Source organism: Panthera pardus, unplaced genomic scaffold (assembly GCF_024362965.1).
Source record: "Panthera pardus isolate Hobbes unplaced genomic scaffold, ASM2436296v1 HiC_scaffold_25, whole genome shotgun sequence".
NCBI classification, from domain to species: Eukaryota; Metazoa; Chordata; class Mammalia; order Carnivora; family Felidae; genus Panthera; species Panthera pardus.
In genome coordinates this window covers 13,988,662-14,006,298 of record NW_026526821.1, presented here as the reverse complement: position 1 = coordinate 14,006,298, position 17,637 = coordinate 13,988,662, and the positions used below count along the sequence as shown (strand labels likewise).

Genomic DNA, 17,637 nt, shown 5'->3' with positions numbered 1-17,637 from the left:
GACTCATAAATATGGAGAACACACTGAGGGTTGTTGGAGGGGTTGTGGGAGGGGGGATGGGCTGAATGGGTCAGGGGCACCAAGGAATCTACTGAAATCATTGTTGCACTATGTGCTAATTTGGATGTAAATTTTAAAAAATAAAAAATAAAATTAAAAAAAAAAATTTGGTCTTAAAAAAGTGAAACTAAAGCAAATAAAGTTACCTGTGTTTGATCTCTTACCTAACATTTTTTTTAAATTTTTTTTAACGTTTATTTATTTTTGAGACAGAGACAGACAGAGCATGAACAGGGGAGGGGCAGAGAGAGAGGGAGACACAGAATCTGAAACAGGCTCCAGGCTCTGAGCTGTCAGCACAGAGCCCGACGCGGGCCTCGAACTCACGGACCGCGAGATCATGACCTGAGCCGAAGTTGGACGCTCAACCGACCGAGCCACCCAGGCGCCCCTCTTACCTAACATTGTAGACGGAATCTACAGTTATTCACCTGAAACTCCAAAGCCTAACATCTCTGGAAACCAAAGGGTAATTTTGGAGGGAGGAGTTAAATTCATTTGGAGGGGAAAAATAAACTCCGCCTGAACACGGGCCCTATTTACAGTGTTTGATAACCACAGTGGCTCTCCACCACGGTGACTTTGTCCTCCCCGCTCCCTCCACGACACTGCAAGATCTGCAGACTTCTGAGGCTGTCACAATGGAGGGGTGCTACTGCCAATAGGGTAGAAGCCAGGGACCTGCCAAGCACCCTACGATGGACAAGACAGACCCCGTAACAGAGAATCATCTGGCACAAATCTCAGAAGTGCCGAGGTGGAGAAACCCTAATTTGTGTGAACAAGCATATTTCACAGCAGAAATGTTGTATTGTTTGGGGCGGATAGCTGCATATTACCTTTTCAAATTCTGAAAAATTCTGGCACATATCTGGACCCCAAGGTTTCAAGTGAGACATTACAGATCTGTGTTTTCAACCACATACCAATCCTTGGTCTCATCATAGAGATGGGCACATGAGCAAAATATCCCGGGAACTCACTGATTCCTTCGGGACCTTTCTCAAAGCTTTATATGCACATTGTTCTCTGCTGAAAGCCTATTAGGACACCTTCGTGGGGGAGATTTTCTCTTCTTCTGAGTGCCGGCCCTCACAGGTCAGTAGCTTGCATGGAATTTCCCTGTCTCCAACATCACTTTCGATGACCTCAAGAAGTTCTTTCACTTGTCATTTCACCTGGTGACCCTTCCACACCTGGCTTACAATGAATTAGCCTAGCCTAAGAAGTCAGTTCAAAGAGATCTATTTTTACAAATGGTCACTTCCTAAGTGGACATTTTCATGTTTTAACCGCTTTATTCCCTAGGCAACCACACAATTGTGGAGGCTTTCAGCACGCAAATCCTAAGACAACAAGGATCCCTTGTATAAAAATGTCCAAACGTACAGAGAGGCAGGAGACAATTATACATGGGGCCAAAGGAACCGATTAATCTCAGGTTTCACTAGGGGGTTAACTCAGGCTCCAGTATTGGCCGTTTGACTAGAAGTGAACGGATCACACAAAGCTGTGTGTATCCCCACCACAGAGCCAGCCTTGTGACTAAGTAAAGAAACGCCCTTCCCAACAAACACAATCAGCAGAGCGCCCTGGAGGGACTTCCAGAGAAGCTGCCTCCTGGCACCATTTTACAGCAGCCCGTATAACATTCTTAGCAAATAAGGAATGTGTCATCTCTGACCTCGGCTATTGTGCTCCCAGTAGTGTTTTTAGAAAGATCGTTGTAGATTTCTGTCATCGTTCCTTTTATTGCATCCATCATCTGAAAGATAAAAACAGAAACAATTCAGGTGATCGCTTCCCTGAGGCTTTTCTAGATGACATACGTCTAAAACCTACCCAATACAAAGCAGTTGTTCTCAACAGGGGGCAGTTCTGTCCCTCACAGGACATTTGGTGCTTGTGGTTGTCATGACTGATGGGGGGGGGGGAAGCAGACTATTGGCATCTGGTGGGTGCAGGCCAAGGATGAGCTATATACGCTATGTAGACAGAACAGCCCCCATAACAAAGAATTATCCAACCCAAAATGTCACTGGTGCCAAGGTCGAGAAACTCAGGTATAATCCAGGGTAGGAATACACAAAGCTAGTTTCTGTAGCCAGAGGCTAATCTGGAGAGGCTGAATTTGGGCCCCAGGCCTGTTTGCTTTGGCCAGCACTATGGGTTCAAGGGAGGAATTGTTTCCTTTTGTGACTGTTGTTTCTCAATTCCTTCCCCTTTAAAAAAAAAAAAAAAAAAAAAGTCTTATTGAGATCTCATTCATCTACCAATGGACCCATTTACAGTGCACAAATCCATGGCCTTTAATAGATTCACGGTTGTACCTCCATCCCCACAGTCCATTACCCCAAAGAGAACTCGGATGCCCCTTAGCTTTCACCCCCCAAAGGTCCCCATCGCCCCCCACCCCCGACAACCACTGATCTGCTTTCTACACGGATGGATGTGCTTCATCTAGATATTTTCTATCTCTGGAGTCACACAACACATGGTCTTTGATGACCACCTTCTTCCACTTAGTGCAGAGGTTTCGCGATCTGTTTGGGTCACAGACTGGGTCAGTCCTTCGTTTTTATGGACGAATTAACCCAGCCCACTGTGTGGCGATAGCTGGTTCGGTATTTGAAGGACTTTGGTCAGGGCTCCCTCCCATTGCCTGTCCAGTGTGCCATCTTCCTTTTCTTTAACTCTCTGAGCCCTGAAGGCATCAGCAAGTTTGTGACACCAGCTCAGGTCCACGTGGCAGGCACCTAGTTCCCTGCTGACTGAATGTGTCTGCAGGATGATTTTTCTCCTGCCTACCACTTGCTGGCTGATTCCCCGCCCCTCCCCTGGTCACAGGACAAAGAGGAGAGGACAGGAGACCAAAGTAGGCCTCGGGGCCTGGCCTGGCTGCAGCAAAGTCTCCACTGTGTTTTGCAATTTGCTCCAATCCAACAAGAAGGCATGACAAAAACCACCCTCGTATCTGATGCCCGAGATCTCTTCCCACCATCACCCACTCTCTGAGCCTCAGTTCCCCCATGTAGAAAACAAGGGTAAAGACAGTGGGCCCGTGTAGGGTGTGCACAAAGATCAGGTGAAAAACCCATGTGGAGACAATGGTTCAGTATCTGCCACAAGGCAGGTATTCAGAAAGAAATACCTGTTCATCTTATTTTTACAGGGAAAAAAAAAAAATCCACATGTGCTGTAATTAATAAACTGCCAAACCCCAAAATAATAACCCCCAATTCACCCCAAAATGGGAGGAAAACGAATACAATCACCGTTGGGATTTCTACTCCTCACTTGTTTTGGGGCCACACATGAACACGGCCAGGAAAAACACTTCGCGCTCCCCAGTCGTCCTGTATGGGCCTCCCCGCCCCGCTGCACCAACCACGTCAATTTAAAATCTTAAGGCTAAATTGCTTTACAAGAAAACTTTAGAAAGTGGATGAAATTCAATACATTCCTAATGCAATGGTTACATTCCATTTGAAAGAAATCATGGATCTGTGGACGGATTTTCACTCTTTCTTCCAAATATAGCAAAGGACTCAGCATTAATAAAAGAGCATCCTTCTGCCAACACACACAGATCTGGGTGTTCAACTCTGGGTCACCTCGGAGGCAGGAAAGTTCATCAGCTCCAAAAATATGTCACCGTGCTCATTTTCTTAACTGCGAAGAAAATGTCTATCACAAAGTTCATTCCTCGATTTTGTGGTAAGAGCAAAGGGGAAGCCCAAGAAATAAAGACAGCTGCAGGAGCTCAGAAAACCAGCTCAGTGCAAACCACTCACCAGGTCCACTCGGCAGGCCTCAGTTTCCTCATCTGTCAATTAGGCAAGTTGGACCCAATCAATGGAAGGTGCTGGTAAGGCTAAACTTAGCAGAACAAGAGACCATTTAGGCACACCAGACACCTTTTGAAATCAGGAATGAAAAAGATCACTCCTTTTCCATTCCTCCGTAAACCTGCATACCACATGAGGAAAAAGTCTCAGTATGGTGCCACTATGCACCAAACACTTTCGTGACAATCTCTCCTTTTAACCAAAGGAAAACAAACTTAGGCTTCAAGCCTTGACAAGGAATGGTTCTCTGAGAATGGTAGACCCAATTTTAGTTTCACTCTTTCGGTCAATTTAAAGAAAACTATATTAAATTTAAATAAAAATATTAAATCAATATCTACCAGTAGGTGGACAGGGAAGACTAAAATCTTAAGAATGGCAATAGATCATCACCCCTTGAATCCTTCCTCTTCTGACACTCAGGGACTCTCTAACAATTCATGCATTTAATTCAAAAGGAGGACAAACATACTAAATTAGAGCCAAAGTTGGAGTGCCTGGGTGGTTCCGTCGGTTAAGCGTCCAACTTCAGCTCAGGTCATGATCTCACAGTTCATGGGTTCGAGCCCCACGTCGGGCTCTATGCTGACAGCTCAGAGCCTGGGGCCTGTTTCAGATTCTGTGTCTCCCTCTCTCTCTGCCCCTCCCCCGTTCATGCTCTGTCTCCCTGTCTCAAAAATAAATAAATGTTTAAAAAAAAAAAAAATTTAAATAAGAGACCAAGTTATCCCCAAGACTGGTACTGATTATCTCCGTAGACAGGGGGGTTGGGGGGAGGGTCAGATAGGGTTGTTGAAAAAGGCACGTGCAAGAACAATCAGTTCATGGACACTGGACATCTGTGGTCAGTAGGCTTCCCAGGTATTCACAAACTGGCTCAAAGCCACTCTTTAAGATCCTGGCTGCTACTATTCAAATCCCAGCTCAACCATTCAGACTGTGTAACCCCACTGAGCCTCAGTTTTCTCATCTATAAAACAACGATGATACCAGTATCTACCTCATCAATTTATTATGAAAGCTAAGTAAATACCATATAAGCATAACACTTATAGCAGGTGTCGAGCCAGGGCAACATGCAAACACTATCTAGTACTTGGACCATCTTGCCTAGCGTGAAAGACAGATGGCTCTCAATGATCCCAGGTGCTCTGGCGTTTGTGACCCTGTGTAACCCCCTCCCTTCCAGTGTTTGTGAGCTGGCCTAGTGACCTTCTAACCGATGCAATATGACAAAGGTAACAGGCTGTCACTTCTGAGATCAGGTTACAGAAGACTGACTTCCATCCTGCTAACGGGTTTTTTCTATCACTGGCTTTGAGGAAGCAAACTGCCAAGTATGAAGGCCCCCATGGCACGAACTGACGACGGCCTCTGGCCAAGAGCCAGCCTGGACCTGAGACCCTCAGCCCAACGGCCCTTGAGGAAGTAAATCCTGCTCACAACCACCTAAGTCAACTTGGAAATGGGTCCTTTCCTGGTCGAGCCTTCGGATGAAACCTCAACCCTAGCAAACACCTTGAGAGGAATCTGCCAGAGGCCCTAAAGCAGAGGACCTAGTTGAGCCCTGCCCAGACTCCTGACCCCAGAAACTGTGAGGAGAAATGGGAACTGGTTTAAGTTGCTATGTTTTGTGCTCATCTGTTGGGTAATGATACCGGATACATCTCAATGGAAGGAAGAGGAAGAAAATGACCAACAAAAACACACTGGTAGAAAATTATAAACGTCACTGGTCATCCAGAACTAAAGGAGAGTCCACCTTTAACACAATATAATAAAGCAAGTCTTGGGGCGCCTGGGTGGCTCAGTCGGTTGAGCAGCCAACTTCAGCTCAGGTCACGATCTCACGGTCCGTGAGTTCGAGCCCCGCGTCGGGCTCTGGGCTGATGGCTCAGAGCCTGGAGCCTGCTTCTGATTCTGTGTCTCCCTCTCTCTCCGCCCCTCCCCCATTCATGCTCTGTCTCTCTGTCTCAGAAATAAATAAACATTAAAAAAAAAATTAAAAAAAAAAAAAAAAAAGCAAGTCTTTATCATGGCACTTCAAGAATTCTAGAAACAGCGATCCTCAGTAATGGTCACCCATGCTCTCTATAAACCTGAATAGTGTACTCATTAGTAACTAACTAATCATTTACCCCTTAGTGAAGAGTAAATTATTATTACTGCCTACTTAGTGATATACTAAACACTCTGCCTAGATTATTCCTCATTAACTACTATTAATAGCCCTTCACGGTAGTAAGCCCAACACAGAGAAGTTAGGCACCAGCATGCATTCATTTAACGGCCCTGCAGCAACACCTACTGTGAGCCAGGCACCGTTCTAGGCCCTGGAGGTAAGCAAAACAGACAAAATCCTGGCCTCGTGGTTATTCCGCTATCGAGCGGTCTGTGGCTACGGACCCACGTATCACTCCAGAGCAACCTCATGTGACCTTGAGAACAGCTCCTGGTTGTATTTGCCTGAATTCAACGAGCAAAGAAGCACCTGGCAAATGAAGAGGAAGAGTCTGCACTGAGCGAACACCCAGCAGTGAACTCAGGGGGTGGGTGAGTCGGGAGGGAATCCACCCCTCCCTAGTTCATCTTGGTGTGGGTATCATACCTTACATACCTCCTGCCTAAGACTCGTGTCACTTCATTCCACATGGCTTTTGGATCATAAACCAACTCCTTGGTCTGTTATCAACTGACGGAACAGGAACCTGTCCCAGCGCTTAAGCAAACTGCCTTCACGAGTGGCGTGAATTCCTCAGGGTAATTCTGCCGCTGTGTCATTTTCCTGCTCTGTACTAACTTTAGAATCTAAGCGCTCAGGGGGCGCCTGGGTGGCGCAGTCGGTTAAGCGTCCGACTTCAGCCAGGTCGCGATCTCACGGTCCGTGAGTTCGAGCCCCGCGTCGGGCTCTGGGCTGATGGCTCGGAGCCTGTTTCCGATTCTGTGTCTCCCTCTCTCTCTGACCCTCCCCCGTTCATGCTCTGTCTCTCTCTGTCCCAAAAATAAATAAAAAACGTTGAAAAAAAAAAATTTAAAAAAAAATAAAAAAATAAAATAAAAAAAAGAATCTAAGCGCTCAGAACAAGATGCAGCCCATTCTAGATTTCTCTGCTTAGAGCCAACTTTAGAGCCAAGTGGAAGAATCTGGGCTTGGAGATCTTCACTTCAAACAGGGTCTTCCCTCCAAAACACCCCGTACAGCCTGCAAGGTCGTGATTCTCCAGGCTCCCATCCGGAAGCTGGTCCTCTGACACGCCCCCCCATCCCCCAGGTGCCATGGGCACTCACTTTGCTAGTGTACTTGGCAATGTCCGCAGCAACATCAGCGGAGGCAGTGGCGATGGGCAGGTCTGCGCTGACTGAGGACGCGAGGGTGCTCGTGGCCCCCGAGCTGGTGACCAGAGGCGACGACTGGGTGCTGGTCACCAGGGTGATGGTGGAGGTGGATGGGCTCTGTGTGATCTCCTTCTGCTGCACAGCTAGGAAAGGAAAGGGTCCTGGTCACCCCACCGCCACTGGAAGGGCCCGACCCAGCACGAAGCTGCACAGAGGGAGTGAAGTCCCCGACGTGTGCCCCTTGAGCTTTTGTACTTTCAAATGACAAACATCCTCCCTTTGACCAGACTCTAACTAGGATCCTCTAAGCCATTTCTGGGACCAAGCCTCAGGCAAACACAAACAACTTTTCTAACAGCTCAAGGCCGCATCCCTAGGATGACCCCAGGCCCCATTAAAGTGCCTGCCTGAGAAAGTTCAAGGCTGCCATATAAATTTACTGTTTGTTACAGCAAACCCCCTGTGGCCCATCTCCCAGGGAGGGTAGGAGCCTAACTTTGGAAGCAGCAGTTAGCAGCCCCACGTGGGTTTCACATGGACCAACCCCCATTTCCCATTTTTTGTAAAATTCCACTTCCCTGACTCTATTGGAGGTCCTCACTCGGCCCCTTCCCTACCCCCGTCCGTTCTCCCTTTAAAATGCCTCGTCACCTCTGTACAAAGTAGGATTGACTTCAGTTCAGGCTGGACTTTTTCTCCCTATCGTAACAGTACATACTGATTAAAACCCATCCTTACCACTTTAACTAGTATCCAGCTTTGTTCACCTTTGACACAAGACAACCTGGAAATTGAGAACCATACCATCAATGGGCCTCTCAACTCCAGCACCTAAATTCCCCTGGGGAAGCTCGTAATGCTGACGGGGCGCGAAGACAGAAAATACTGGAACTAGTCATCCCGACCTCGAATATCCTAGATTTAGTTCTGCCCCACTAGCTCTTTAAAATAGGAGGAGCAGAGGCGCCTGGGTGGCTCAACTGGTTAAGCGTCCAACTTCGGCTCAGATCACGATCTCGCGGTCCGTGGGTTCAAGCCCCGCGTGGGGCTCTGTGCTGATAGCTGGGAGCCAGGAGCCTCCTTCGGATTCTGTCTCCCTCACTCTCTGCCCCTCCCCCACTCGGGCTCGCTCTCTCTCTCTCTCTCTCTCTCTCTCTCAAAAATGAATTAAATGTTAAAAAAATAAAATAAAAAATAAACAGCAAGAGCAATCTAGCTGCATTCCCACTGGACCTGTCCAATCTGTTACTCTTACCTCCAACCACCCCTCCCCGCCCCGTCTTCGAAGGGATTCTTTGGGGCTCTTCAAGACCTGGCCACCTTTCAACCCACATCCTGCTGCTACTCTTCACAGCTCTACTCGCGAGGCTGCGCTCAGTACGTGAGGGTTTCAACCAAAGACCCCAATCTCCAAGGATCTAGATGCGGGCTTCCCTAGGAAACATGATCTGCATCAGTGCTCAAAAAACGAGGCAACCTGGTACTCCTCTGCACGGCACCAGATGGAGCCTCCTGCATGGCTTGGCCGAGGCGGCGGGGGGAGGGGGTGTCGGGCGGCTTTGATTACCCAACTTCGGCAACTGCTTCTTGACTGATGCCGGCTCTTCTCCACGGGGCTAATCCCTAGTTCTCTGCTACCAGGGTCTCACACTGAAAGCACTCTTCCCAAGGTAACGCCAAGAGGCTGACGGATGTGCACGAGAAAACTTACACAAAGATATTCATTGCAGCACTGCTCACAACAGAAAAAAAACTGGGAGCAATCTAGATGCCCATCCGTAGGGGAATACTTGATTTACATCAACTGTGGAATACTATGCAGCAGTCCAAAAGAATAACGAAGAGCTCTGTGCACTAACATGGATGAACCTCCAAAACATGCTGATGGGTTAAAAAAAAAAAAAAAAAAGAAAAAGAAAAAGAAAAAGAGGGGGGTAAAAAAAAGCAAGTATGGTACCATTTTTATGTTTTAAAAAAAAGAAAAAAAAAGTCCTATTTTTTATGAAGATTCATATATATGTAAATATATATGCGTACATGCACAAAAAAGGGTTTTACAGTGAACAGTGGCCGCTGAGAAAGGGTGGAGGATGAAATGGAAGTTCAATCAAGACAACAGATCTGGGGGTAAATATTTTACCCTTTTCTAAGAAGCCTATACGCACGTATCGTTCAGAAACGAAAAATAAATAAATAGGAGTGAAAAAAACGAGCTGCGAGACAATTTTTAAAAATGATGCCAAATGGAACGCGTGAGGCCTTCAAGATGCAACGGCCGGGAAACAAAAAGGAACGGAAAAAACAAAACCATTCTCTCTCTCCTGTCGATGTGGCGAACAGGGAGCGGGCGCCACGAGAACAGAAGGGGGCGTGCGTGGTACCTTTCACAGCCTGTCTGGTCTGATATCTCGTCCCCTGGGAGCACTGTGGCTGCTGCTGGCTCTCCTGTTGGCTCTCCTGCTGGCGCTGTATCTTCTGCATGTGCCACTTTTGGGAAGACGTTTGAAACTTACTTGACGAGTTCCACACGACCCGCTGCACGGCCGGGGCAGTCTCCTTCGGTAAAAGCGGCCTCTGCTTTTTCACCGGGCTTCCCGTGGCGGCGGCGGCCGGGGCCGTGACGGTGGACGTGGTGCTGGTGGTGGCCGTGACACCAGCCGTGGGAGTTTGGGAGGAGGAGCGGGTGAGGAGCGGAGTTTCGGGTGGGGACTGGCCGCCCGCCGTAGTGGATGGTGGAGCTTTACCTGCGACTAAAGCCAATGCGTGAAAACACAAACAACACACAAACAAAAGAACGGTGGATTGGACTCAGGCTCACGTGCAGGGCCTCTAGGCCAGCAGGCTCTGGGTAAGACAAACCGAGGCCAGCCAGGAATGCCTGACAAATTCAGCGTGGCGGGGACACGCCGACGGAGGCGCCCATCTCACCGTACCCGCTTAGGCCACTTCTGCACGTCTGTCTCAGAGGGTCAGCCCCTTCTCGCGAGCACATGCCCACCTCTGAGACTCTCATCTGGGCCTCTGGGGGAAATGGGAACGAGACACAGCTCCTGCCCTCAAGTTGCCCAACGACCAGTGGATGAGCAGAGTCACCGCACGAGGCTCGTTTTACAGACAGAACCGGGTGAGCACTTTGTGAGAGAACCAACCAAAGTCAATCTGGAGATGAAGAGAATCCCTTTGGCTAGGGAACCTCTAAAGCATGCACCCCAAAGGATCGGATGGCTTCCCGTAGGTCAGAGCACTGAACAACACGAAGTCACCCAGAGAGAAAAGTATCCCTTAACCTCCGACTCCCTCCAGGACTAAGTCCCAGTAAGCTGCTAATGGCCTCGACACCTAACACTAAAGGTATTTATCAATGGTAAATAAATACAATGGTATTTATCGTGAAGTTAGGAGACTTGCCTTCTTTGTTGTTGCTGTTGTTTTATTAAGTGTTTTGTTTTGTTTTTTTAATCGTGATGCCAGTACAGGTAACATACACAGCGTTAGGTTGGCTGCAGGTGCACAATATAGCGATTCAACAACTGTACACAGTGCTCAGTGCTCGTCAGGGTGAGTAGATGCCTTACGTGTGTGCTGGTCAAATCTACATCTAAGATGAGTTTCATTTTTGTATTAAGAGTAAGTGGCTTTAAATAAAAATATAAAGTCAATGATTATACACAAGCAGGACTTGGGAAGGGCCAAAACAGTGAATGTGAATGAGAAGTTTGGAAAAAGCTGCTTCGTGGAGTCTGTCTTAGGGTGGGGGTGGGGGAGGGGAGGCCTGCAGGGAGGGGTAGGATGTCCAACAGGCGGAAGTGAGAACTGGGAAGGTGACAGCATCAGCCAAGGCGTGTTTGGGAACAGGCAGCACTTGGGTCAGTGAGGGCAGGCAGTGAGGAGTGGCAGGAAGGCAGGTTAGAGCCGGAAGCACTGAGCAGCGTAGAAGGAGGGGCCACGTGGTGCTCATTTGTAAAAGGGTTGTCACTACAGAGACGCCAGCCACCAGGGAGGTGGGTTTGCCCCCCAGAGAGGATGCCTGGGGATCACACACAGAACACAGGCAATAAGTCACCACCCCGATCTTAGACAATGTGCCTCGACATGAACGCCTCTTCAGGAGCCTGTCTTTTTAGATTTCTAGAACCTGGGAAAGACATGACCTTGACTGTTCTAGGGAGGCTTTTCAGTACACTGGGTTTTAGGGAGTCCATCTCCTAAAGGAGAGGGAGAGAAAAAACAAAAACAAAAACAAAAACCAAGCTGACTTTCCTGACCTGGAGGTGGGGGTCATCACGTCTGGCTGGCCCTCCGTCCTCCTGCTCCTCTGGAGAGGAGAGCCTAGCCAAGTTCACAGGAAGAGCCAGAGGGGGAGCTCTGGGATGACCCTTCCCTGGGATGACATGATGTGGCAGATACTGGACACAGTCCCTGCACTCTCCAGGCGGAGAGGTGGCTTTGAACCCAGTTTCTCTATGAGCCCTGCACCGGGGCAGTACCCTGGTGGGGTTTCTCACCCACATGCCTCCCTTTGCTTCCGGGTGACCAGAAAAGCAATACCATTGTTGTTGACAAGCTAGCCTAGTCCCCCTTTCCTCAGACACAGGGCAACCACAAAAAGGTCCTTTTCTTTCTACCACTTTTCGGAAGCAAACAGCTGGCCTCACAGGTGGCTTGGCGGCCCCTCTGTTCCAAATGAAACACTGGAGTGTGCAATCTGAAAAGATGCTGGGCTCGAGGCACTCAGACACTCAACTATTTTGATTCCTAACAGATTCTAATGGTTTGGGGCGGGGAGAGAGGCCATAAGAAATTCCATTTGTCCTAGAAATTTGAAGCGTATAATCAAATGACCTATAGCCCAAAAAAGGGTGAGACTCTTAAGGGCCAATACTCCAGAAGCTGTCCCTGCTTATTAAACTACTTCTTCTAGATTCTGGTCGCTGTCTAGTCCCTAAAAGGCAGGCTTTTAAAGAGAAGAATGGAAATTACTGATGTTTTACGGGAACCATAGCAAGGTCTCGAAGTAAGCTCTCTCTTTGCCTCTATCATGACATCACCAGCCACAAAGCTGTTTTGCTGGCTACGTCTCCAGATTCTATACGTGAGCTTCATTCCCAGCTGAAGGGGAGCTGGAGGTCACCACGGCTCACTCCAAAATACCCTTCGGCTAAACACATCATTTAAAGCATGCTCTACTGCAGAGTCTGGTACAAAGTTGATCCTTCAAGACCCAAACTACCATCAAGGGGCTCTAGATTTTAAGACTGGTAGGTCTTGGGGCGCCTGGGAGGCTCAGTCGGTTAAGCGTCCAACTTCGGTTCAGGTCATGATCTCACACTCCGTGGGTTCGAGACCCGCGTCGGGCTCTGGGCTGGCAGCTCAGAGCCCGGAGCCTGCTTCGGATTCTGTGTCTCCCTCTCTCTCTGCCCCTCCCCTGCTCATGCTCTGTCCCTCTCTGTCTCAAAAATAAAATAAAACATTAAAAAAAAATTTTTAAAAAAAGACTGGTAGGTCTTTGTCCCAACCCCCAGGATAATGCACGAACTGAATTAAGTTTCAGAATCATCTTCAGCTTAATTACAACCACTATATACTTGGGGCCTCTTGAAGGTATTTCCCTCAGACATCAGTGCAAGAACAGCTGTATTTCGCTTAATCGACTGGGATGTTTGTTTTTTTTTGGGGGGGGGGGGGTGGGAGGGGAATATGAGATCTTTTAAGGGGCTGTATTTCCCTTTTTGCCTTGACTGCTCTATTTCCCTTTTTGCTTTGACCACTAGGAAGCTCACAGCCAAAATGAAAGCTCAACTTCGCTAACACTGAAGGCCGAAACAGTACATGGTTATGTGCATAAACCTTCCCGGACCTCTTACTATTCTACCTTCCTCTTTTACAGACTTCTGTATCTTCGTTTTGTTTCATGGTTAAATATTCTTGTCAATCTGTTACAGATCCTTTCTGGAAGAGGAAGAGGCATAAAACCAATCAATCAAAAGACAGGTTCCGGACATTAAGGAACAGTATACCTATCGCTCATAGGAGCACTGCCATCTTTGTACCCAAATATTCCCCCCAAACCACATGGAATATGGAAAAGATGCTACTCTCCTACTGTTTTCTGCCACATCTGCCTCAAACCCCAATCCACAACAAAGTCGGATTTTTTGGAGGCCACCCCCAAATCCACGGGGACTCAGGACGGTGTGCTGTTCTAGCCTCCCTGCCCCTTTCAATCACTTCTCTTTCTCCCTCCACCGCACCATTCAGACACGGTTCATCAGTGAACTGCAGAAATTCTCTCTCCCCAACAACTGAGGCTCCGTGGCACAGAAGAAAGATTCTCAAGGCCCACTCCCGACATGCTTTATGCAGCCAGCCTCCGAAATGCTCAGGGGGTGTAGAATCACCTCTGACTCAAGAGTTTGGTTGGGAAGTTAGCTCCTGTCAAAAGTTGGCCCAGGTCAGAAATTAAACCTGACTAGCCCTTCAGGTGCTCACAAAGTCCAGAAGGTTTTATGGCTACGATTTCCAGTGTGTCCGTAGGCAATGTTTTTCCTGGGCCCTAAATTAATTCTTCTTTCCCCTTCTTGGGCACGTTGGAATCCCCTTACACCCACTTGCCAAACCAGCTTAAAAAAAACATGCTAACTGCCTTGTCCACGGGAAGGACACCCTTCACATCATTCACACACTCTTCCTGGAGGGCTTGTCAACATGCCTGGGCTGCGCCAGGGGAGGGTGGCCACTGCGGGTTCGGTCTGTGACAGCGGCAATGGGGAGCACCCCTGAGACCAGGTGATGGTTCTCAGCCAGAGATTTGTGCCGCCCAGGGGGCAAATGGCAATATCAAGACATCTTTGACTGCCACCAGTAGGCAGAGGCTATTGGCACCCAGCAGGCAGAGGCCCAGGAGGCTGCCAAACATTCTCCAACACACAGGACAAAGAATTACACGGCACAAGATGCCAACAATGCCAGGGCTCAAAGACCCTGGACTCAGGTCGGATAAACACATATATGGTGGCACCTCAATTCAGGTGCCCACCATCCAGTGCCTTCTCCCTGTCTAGGGTCCCAAGAAGCACTCGGTATTCAGGTACCATCTCCCCAGATGGTCTCAGATTCCAGTAAGAAAATGCACCATGAGGCACCTGGGCAGCGTGAAGGGAAGAACAGGAGCTGAACTCATCAAGATCTCTGAATTAAACACTTCTAACAGGGGCACCTGGGTGGCTCAGTTGGTCATACTTTGGCTCAGGTCATGATCTCACGGTTCATGAGTTCAAGCCCTACATCAGGCTCTGCGCTGACAGCTCAGACTCTGGAACCTGTTTCGGACTCTGTGTGTGTGTGTCTCTCTCTCTGCCCCTCCCCAACTCATGCTCGCTCTCTCTCTCTCTCTCTCTCTCTCCCTCTCTCTCTCTCTTTCTCTCTCTCTCTCTCTCTCAAAAATAAACATTAAAAAAAAATTTTAACAAAAAAATGAAAAATAAACACTTCTAACAATTCCAACCTTGTCAAATGTCTATATGTTGACAAACATTTTAGGGAAACAAGTGAGCGTATTGGGAAAGTGGAGCTTGGGCAAAAAAATGACCCAACTGCTAGAAACACCTACCGTTTTTTATTTTTCTGAGCTCAAAATCAACCACATTGGGCGAAAGGCGGGCAGGCCTGGAGTTAGTCCTGGACCTGATTAGTGACTTAGCTAGGTGACCTCGAGCCAATCAAAGGTCTGCTCTGGTGCCCCCCTCTGTGATGTCGGAGAGCCACGTAACTTCTGGAAATACCAACACAAGGGGGTACTCTAAGCCAAATCAAGAAACCGAAACTGGTGGGGGTTCACTTACCATCCTGCTTGGGAGATGTTTCTTTGGGTTCCTTCTTATTTTTTCGACCCTCCCGCCCAGTATGGTCTTCTCCTAAATCTATGACAAGTTCACTTTCTGAATCGGAGTCCAGGCCCAAATGTACTGTTGGGGAATCCGTCTCATCTTTTCCCTTCAGTTTATCCTTTGCAGGGTGAGGGGAGGCTTTTGCTTTTTCGGAGAAGTCCTTCTCAGGCTGGGGGCTGGCCTTTTCCTTGACCGAGCCGGGATCTGCTTTCTCGCTGGCCGGTGATGTGCTTTTCAGCTCCTCCTTAGTCTCCACTGGGTTTGCCAGTTTGGGTTTTTTTTTGACAGCCGATGGCTCTTTGTCCACCCGACTACCCTCTTTGTCTTCTGCGCCTTCTGGCTCATTCTTGGACTTCTGTTCATCATCACTGATATACTCACTATCACTGCTATCGGACTTCTCTGAATCTTCCGAATCGCTGTGCTCCACAGCCGTGTAAACATCTTCTGAGATTTCATTTATGCCTAAATTCAAAGAGAAAACCCAGCATGTGGCGTAGTCACAAAAAGAAAAGAGCAGGACCCCAAACGCAAACATTTTCCACGCCAAATGCTGGAATAAAATGAAACATTTCCAATTGCATCCCCCTGGCCTGGTGGGGTTAGCAGCGAACGGCATCTAACAAATGCCAACTGGGGTTTGCAGAGGGTTTCGGTTACTGACACTCGAAGATGACAAGGGACCAGACAACATAAATTTTACGTTTATCCGGAGCTGTGTCCTTGCGACACCGATAACTAACTGGGCCGTGGAGACTGGGGGGGGTGGGGGACAAAGGAGATGAGCTGTTAAAATGGATCCACTTTACAGATTAGAAAACAGAAGCCCAGAGAAACCACTTACCCTAAGGCCCAAAGAAAACCAAGACAGAGGCAAGGCCGGAACCCTGGGCACTCCTGACGGACCACCAGCACTCTCGCCACCAGTTCCCAAAGCATTCAAGTCCTCGTCGCTTTGAGTCCAGAGCTCAAAGAAGTAAACCAAAGCCTTGAGGCAGAGGTCGCCAGCTCACAGCCTACAAGCCGCATCTGCATCTGGCCGGCACACGTTTTACTCAGGGGGCCACGGTTTGGCCCGGCGGCTATTTTGTCGTTTGTTTGTTTCTCACTTAGAACGTGTTGCCCGACTCACAAACCAGGAACCTTCACACAGAAATCAAGGCAGCAGGCTTGTGTGGAAGAAAACGCAAGATCTGGCCGCTCTGGGTCACAGGCCTGCAAGGCAGCAGCCGGCTGGAGCCACGAAGCCACTGGCCCCTTCCGGCAGGTGAGGGCCATCTCCAGGTGACCGGGCTGCCCCACCCTCCCTCCAACGCCCGGTGCTGACGCTGAGTCACTGCCGCCTTGTCTATCCTGGTCCTTCACGGACGGCGGAGTCAAGACCAAAGTCACACGCTTCCACGTCTCTATCAAAATGCAAAATGACAGACCAGCGGGTGTTTCACAGACACAAACAAAAGTGGGCGAAAGCACGTTCCATTCAACCCACTGACGTGTCTTGCTCCCAGTAAGGAGCGTCGTCCGGCCACAGGTTAATGATACCGTATCTTAAAATTTTTGAAAAGAGGAAAACTCAAATCTGTACCGCCTTCGTTCTGGGGCAACGGTCACCGTGAGTGGGGTCACCATTGAGACCCAGACACAGAAAGGAAACTTGCAAACAGACAAAAGCCACGAGCAGCCCAGGGCACCAGATACCAGCAGACTCATCTCAGAAGTAGACCAGCCTCCGTCAGGGCTCCATCAAAAACAGGAGAAGCCAAAAGCCAAAATCTCAGATCTGGTCTTAACTTCTGGGTCCTAAGGCTTATGCTACCGTAGCCAGATACGAGGTCAGATACGGTCAGATACGAGGACAAGTGTGACCACAAATGTGATTAAGGAAAGCTTGCATACCGGAGCCCAAAAGACACGAATTCAAACCCTGATCTTGCGCCTTTATTCACCTGGTGACCCTGAACTAGGGACCTACCACTCTGAGCCTCAGTTTCTCCATCTGCAAAATGGGACTGAAAATGCTATCGACCTGTCAGGGCAATCTATGCACCGTGCGTGCTACAGTGCGAGGTATGCAGGAAACAGTCAGTAAACAGAAATATTAAAATTCTTATTAACGTTAATAATAAATTAAGGAGTCAGCCCAGATGCATGGAAAGACCCAAGGCAGATACTTAAATGGCCTGCAAAATTACAACCATTCCTCCTCTGGCCCTTCTGGATGACTCCTAACCACAGCTTGGTCATTCTAAGGTCCAGAGCACCCACAGACACTCTCAACCTCACCGTAGCGGAGCTCTCTCTCCTGAGGCCAGCCATCCCGCTTCTTCGCAAACACCCTCCTGCTTTCGTTTACTTAGTCCACAAACATTCCGGAGCACCTACTATGTACACAAGACCAAGTACCTTGGAGAACATCAATGCTTATGAGACAACCTCCCTGCCCTCAAGGAGCTTCCAGTCTAGCTTCCGATGGAGAGGGACACCCCCACACAAAGTGACCACTGATG

General features: G+C 48.5%; 1 protein-coding gene across 25 annotated transcripts in view; it reads right to left on the bottom strand.

The window, feature by feature from the left end:
- The window catches only part of ZMYND8 (zinc finger MYND-type containing 8), a 125,358-nt gene that overhangs the window by 16,328 nt on the left and 91,393 nt on the right, over positions 1–17,637 (bottom strand). For 18 of the 25 annotated variants that reach the window (XM_053890176.1, XM_053890179.1, XM_053890175.1 and 15 more), the window contains 4 exons: positions 15,086–15,595; positions 9,626–9,994; positions 7,197–7,387; positions 1,745–1,825 (listed from right to left, as the gene is read on the bottom strand). In XM_053890176.1, coding sequence (XP_053746151.1) covers positions 1,745–1,825; positions 7,197–7,387; positions 9,626–9,994; positions 15,086–15,595 — 1,151 coding nt within the window. The remainder of the gene's footprint in view (positions 1–1,744; positions 1,826–7,196; positions 7,388–9,625; positions 9,995–15,085; positions 15,596–17,637) is intronic. The other 7 variants (XM_053890187.1, XM_053890188.1, XM_053890174.1 and 4 more) reach the window with 2 other exon arrangements.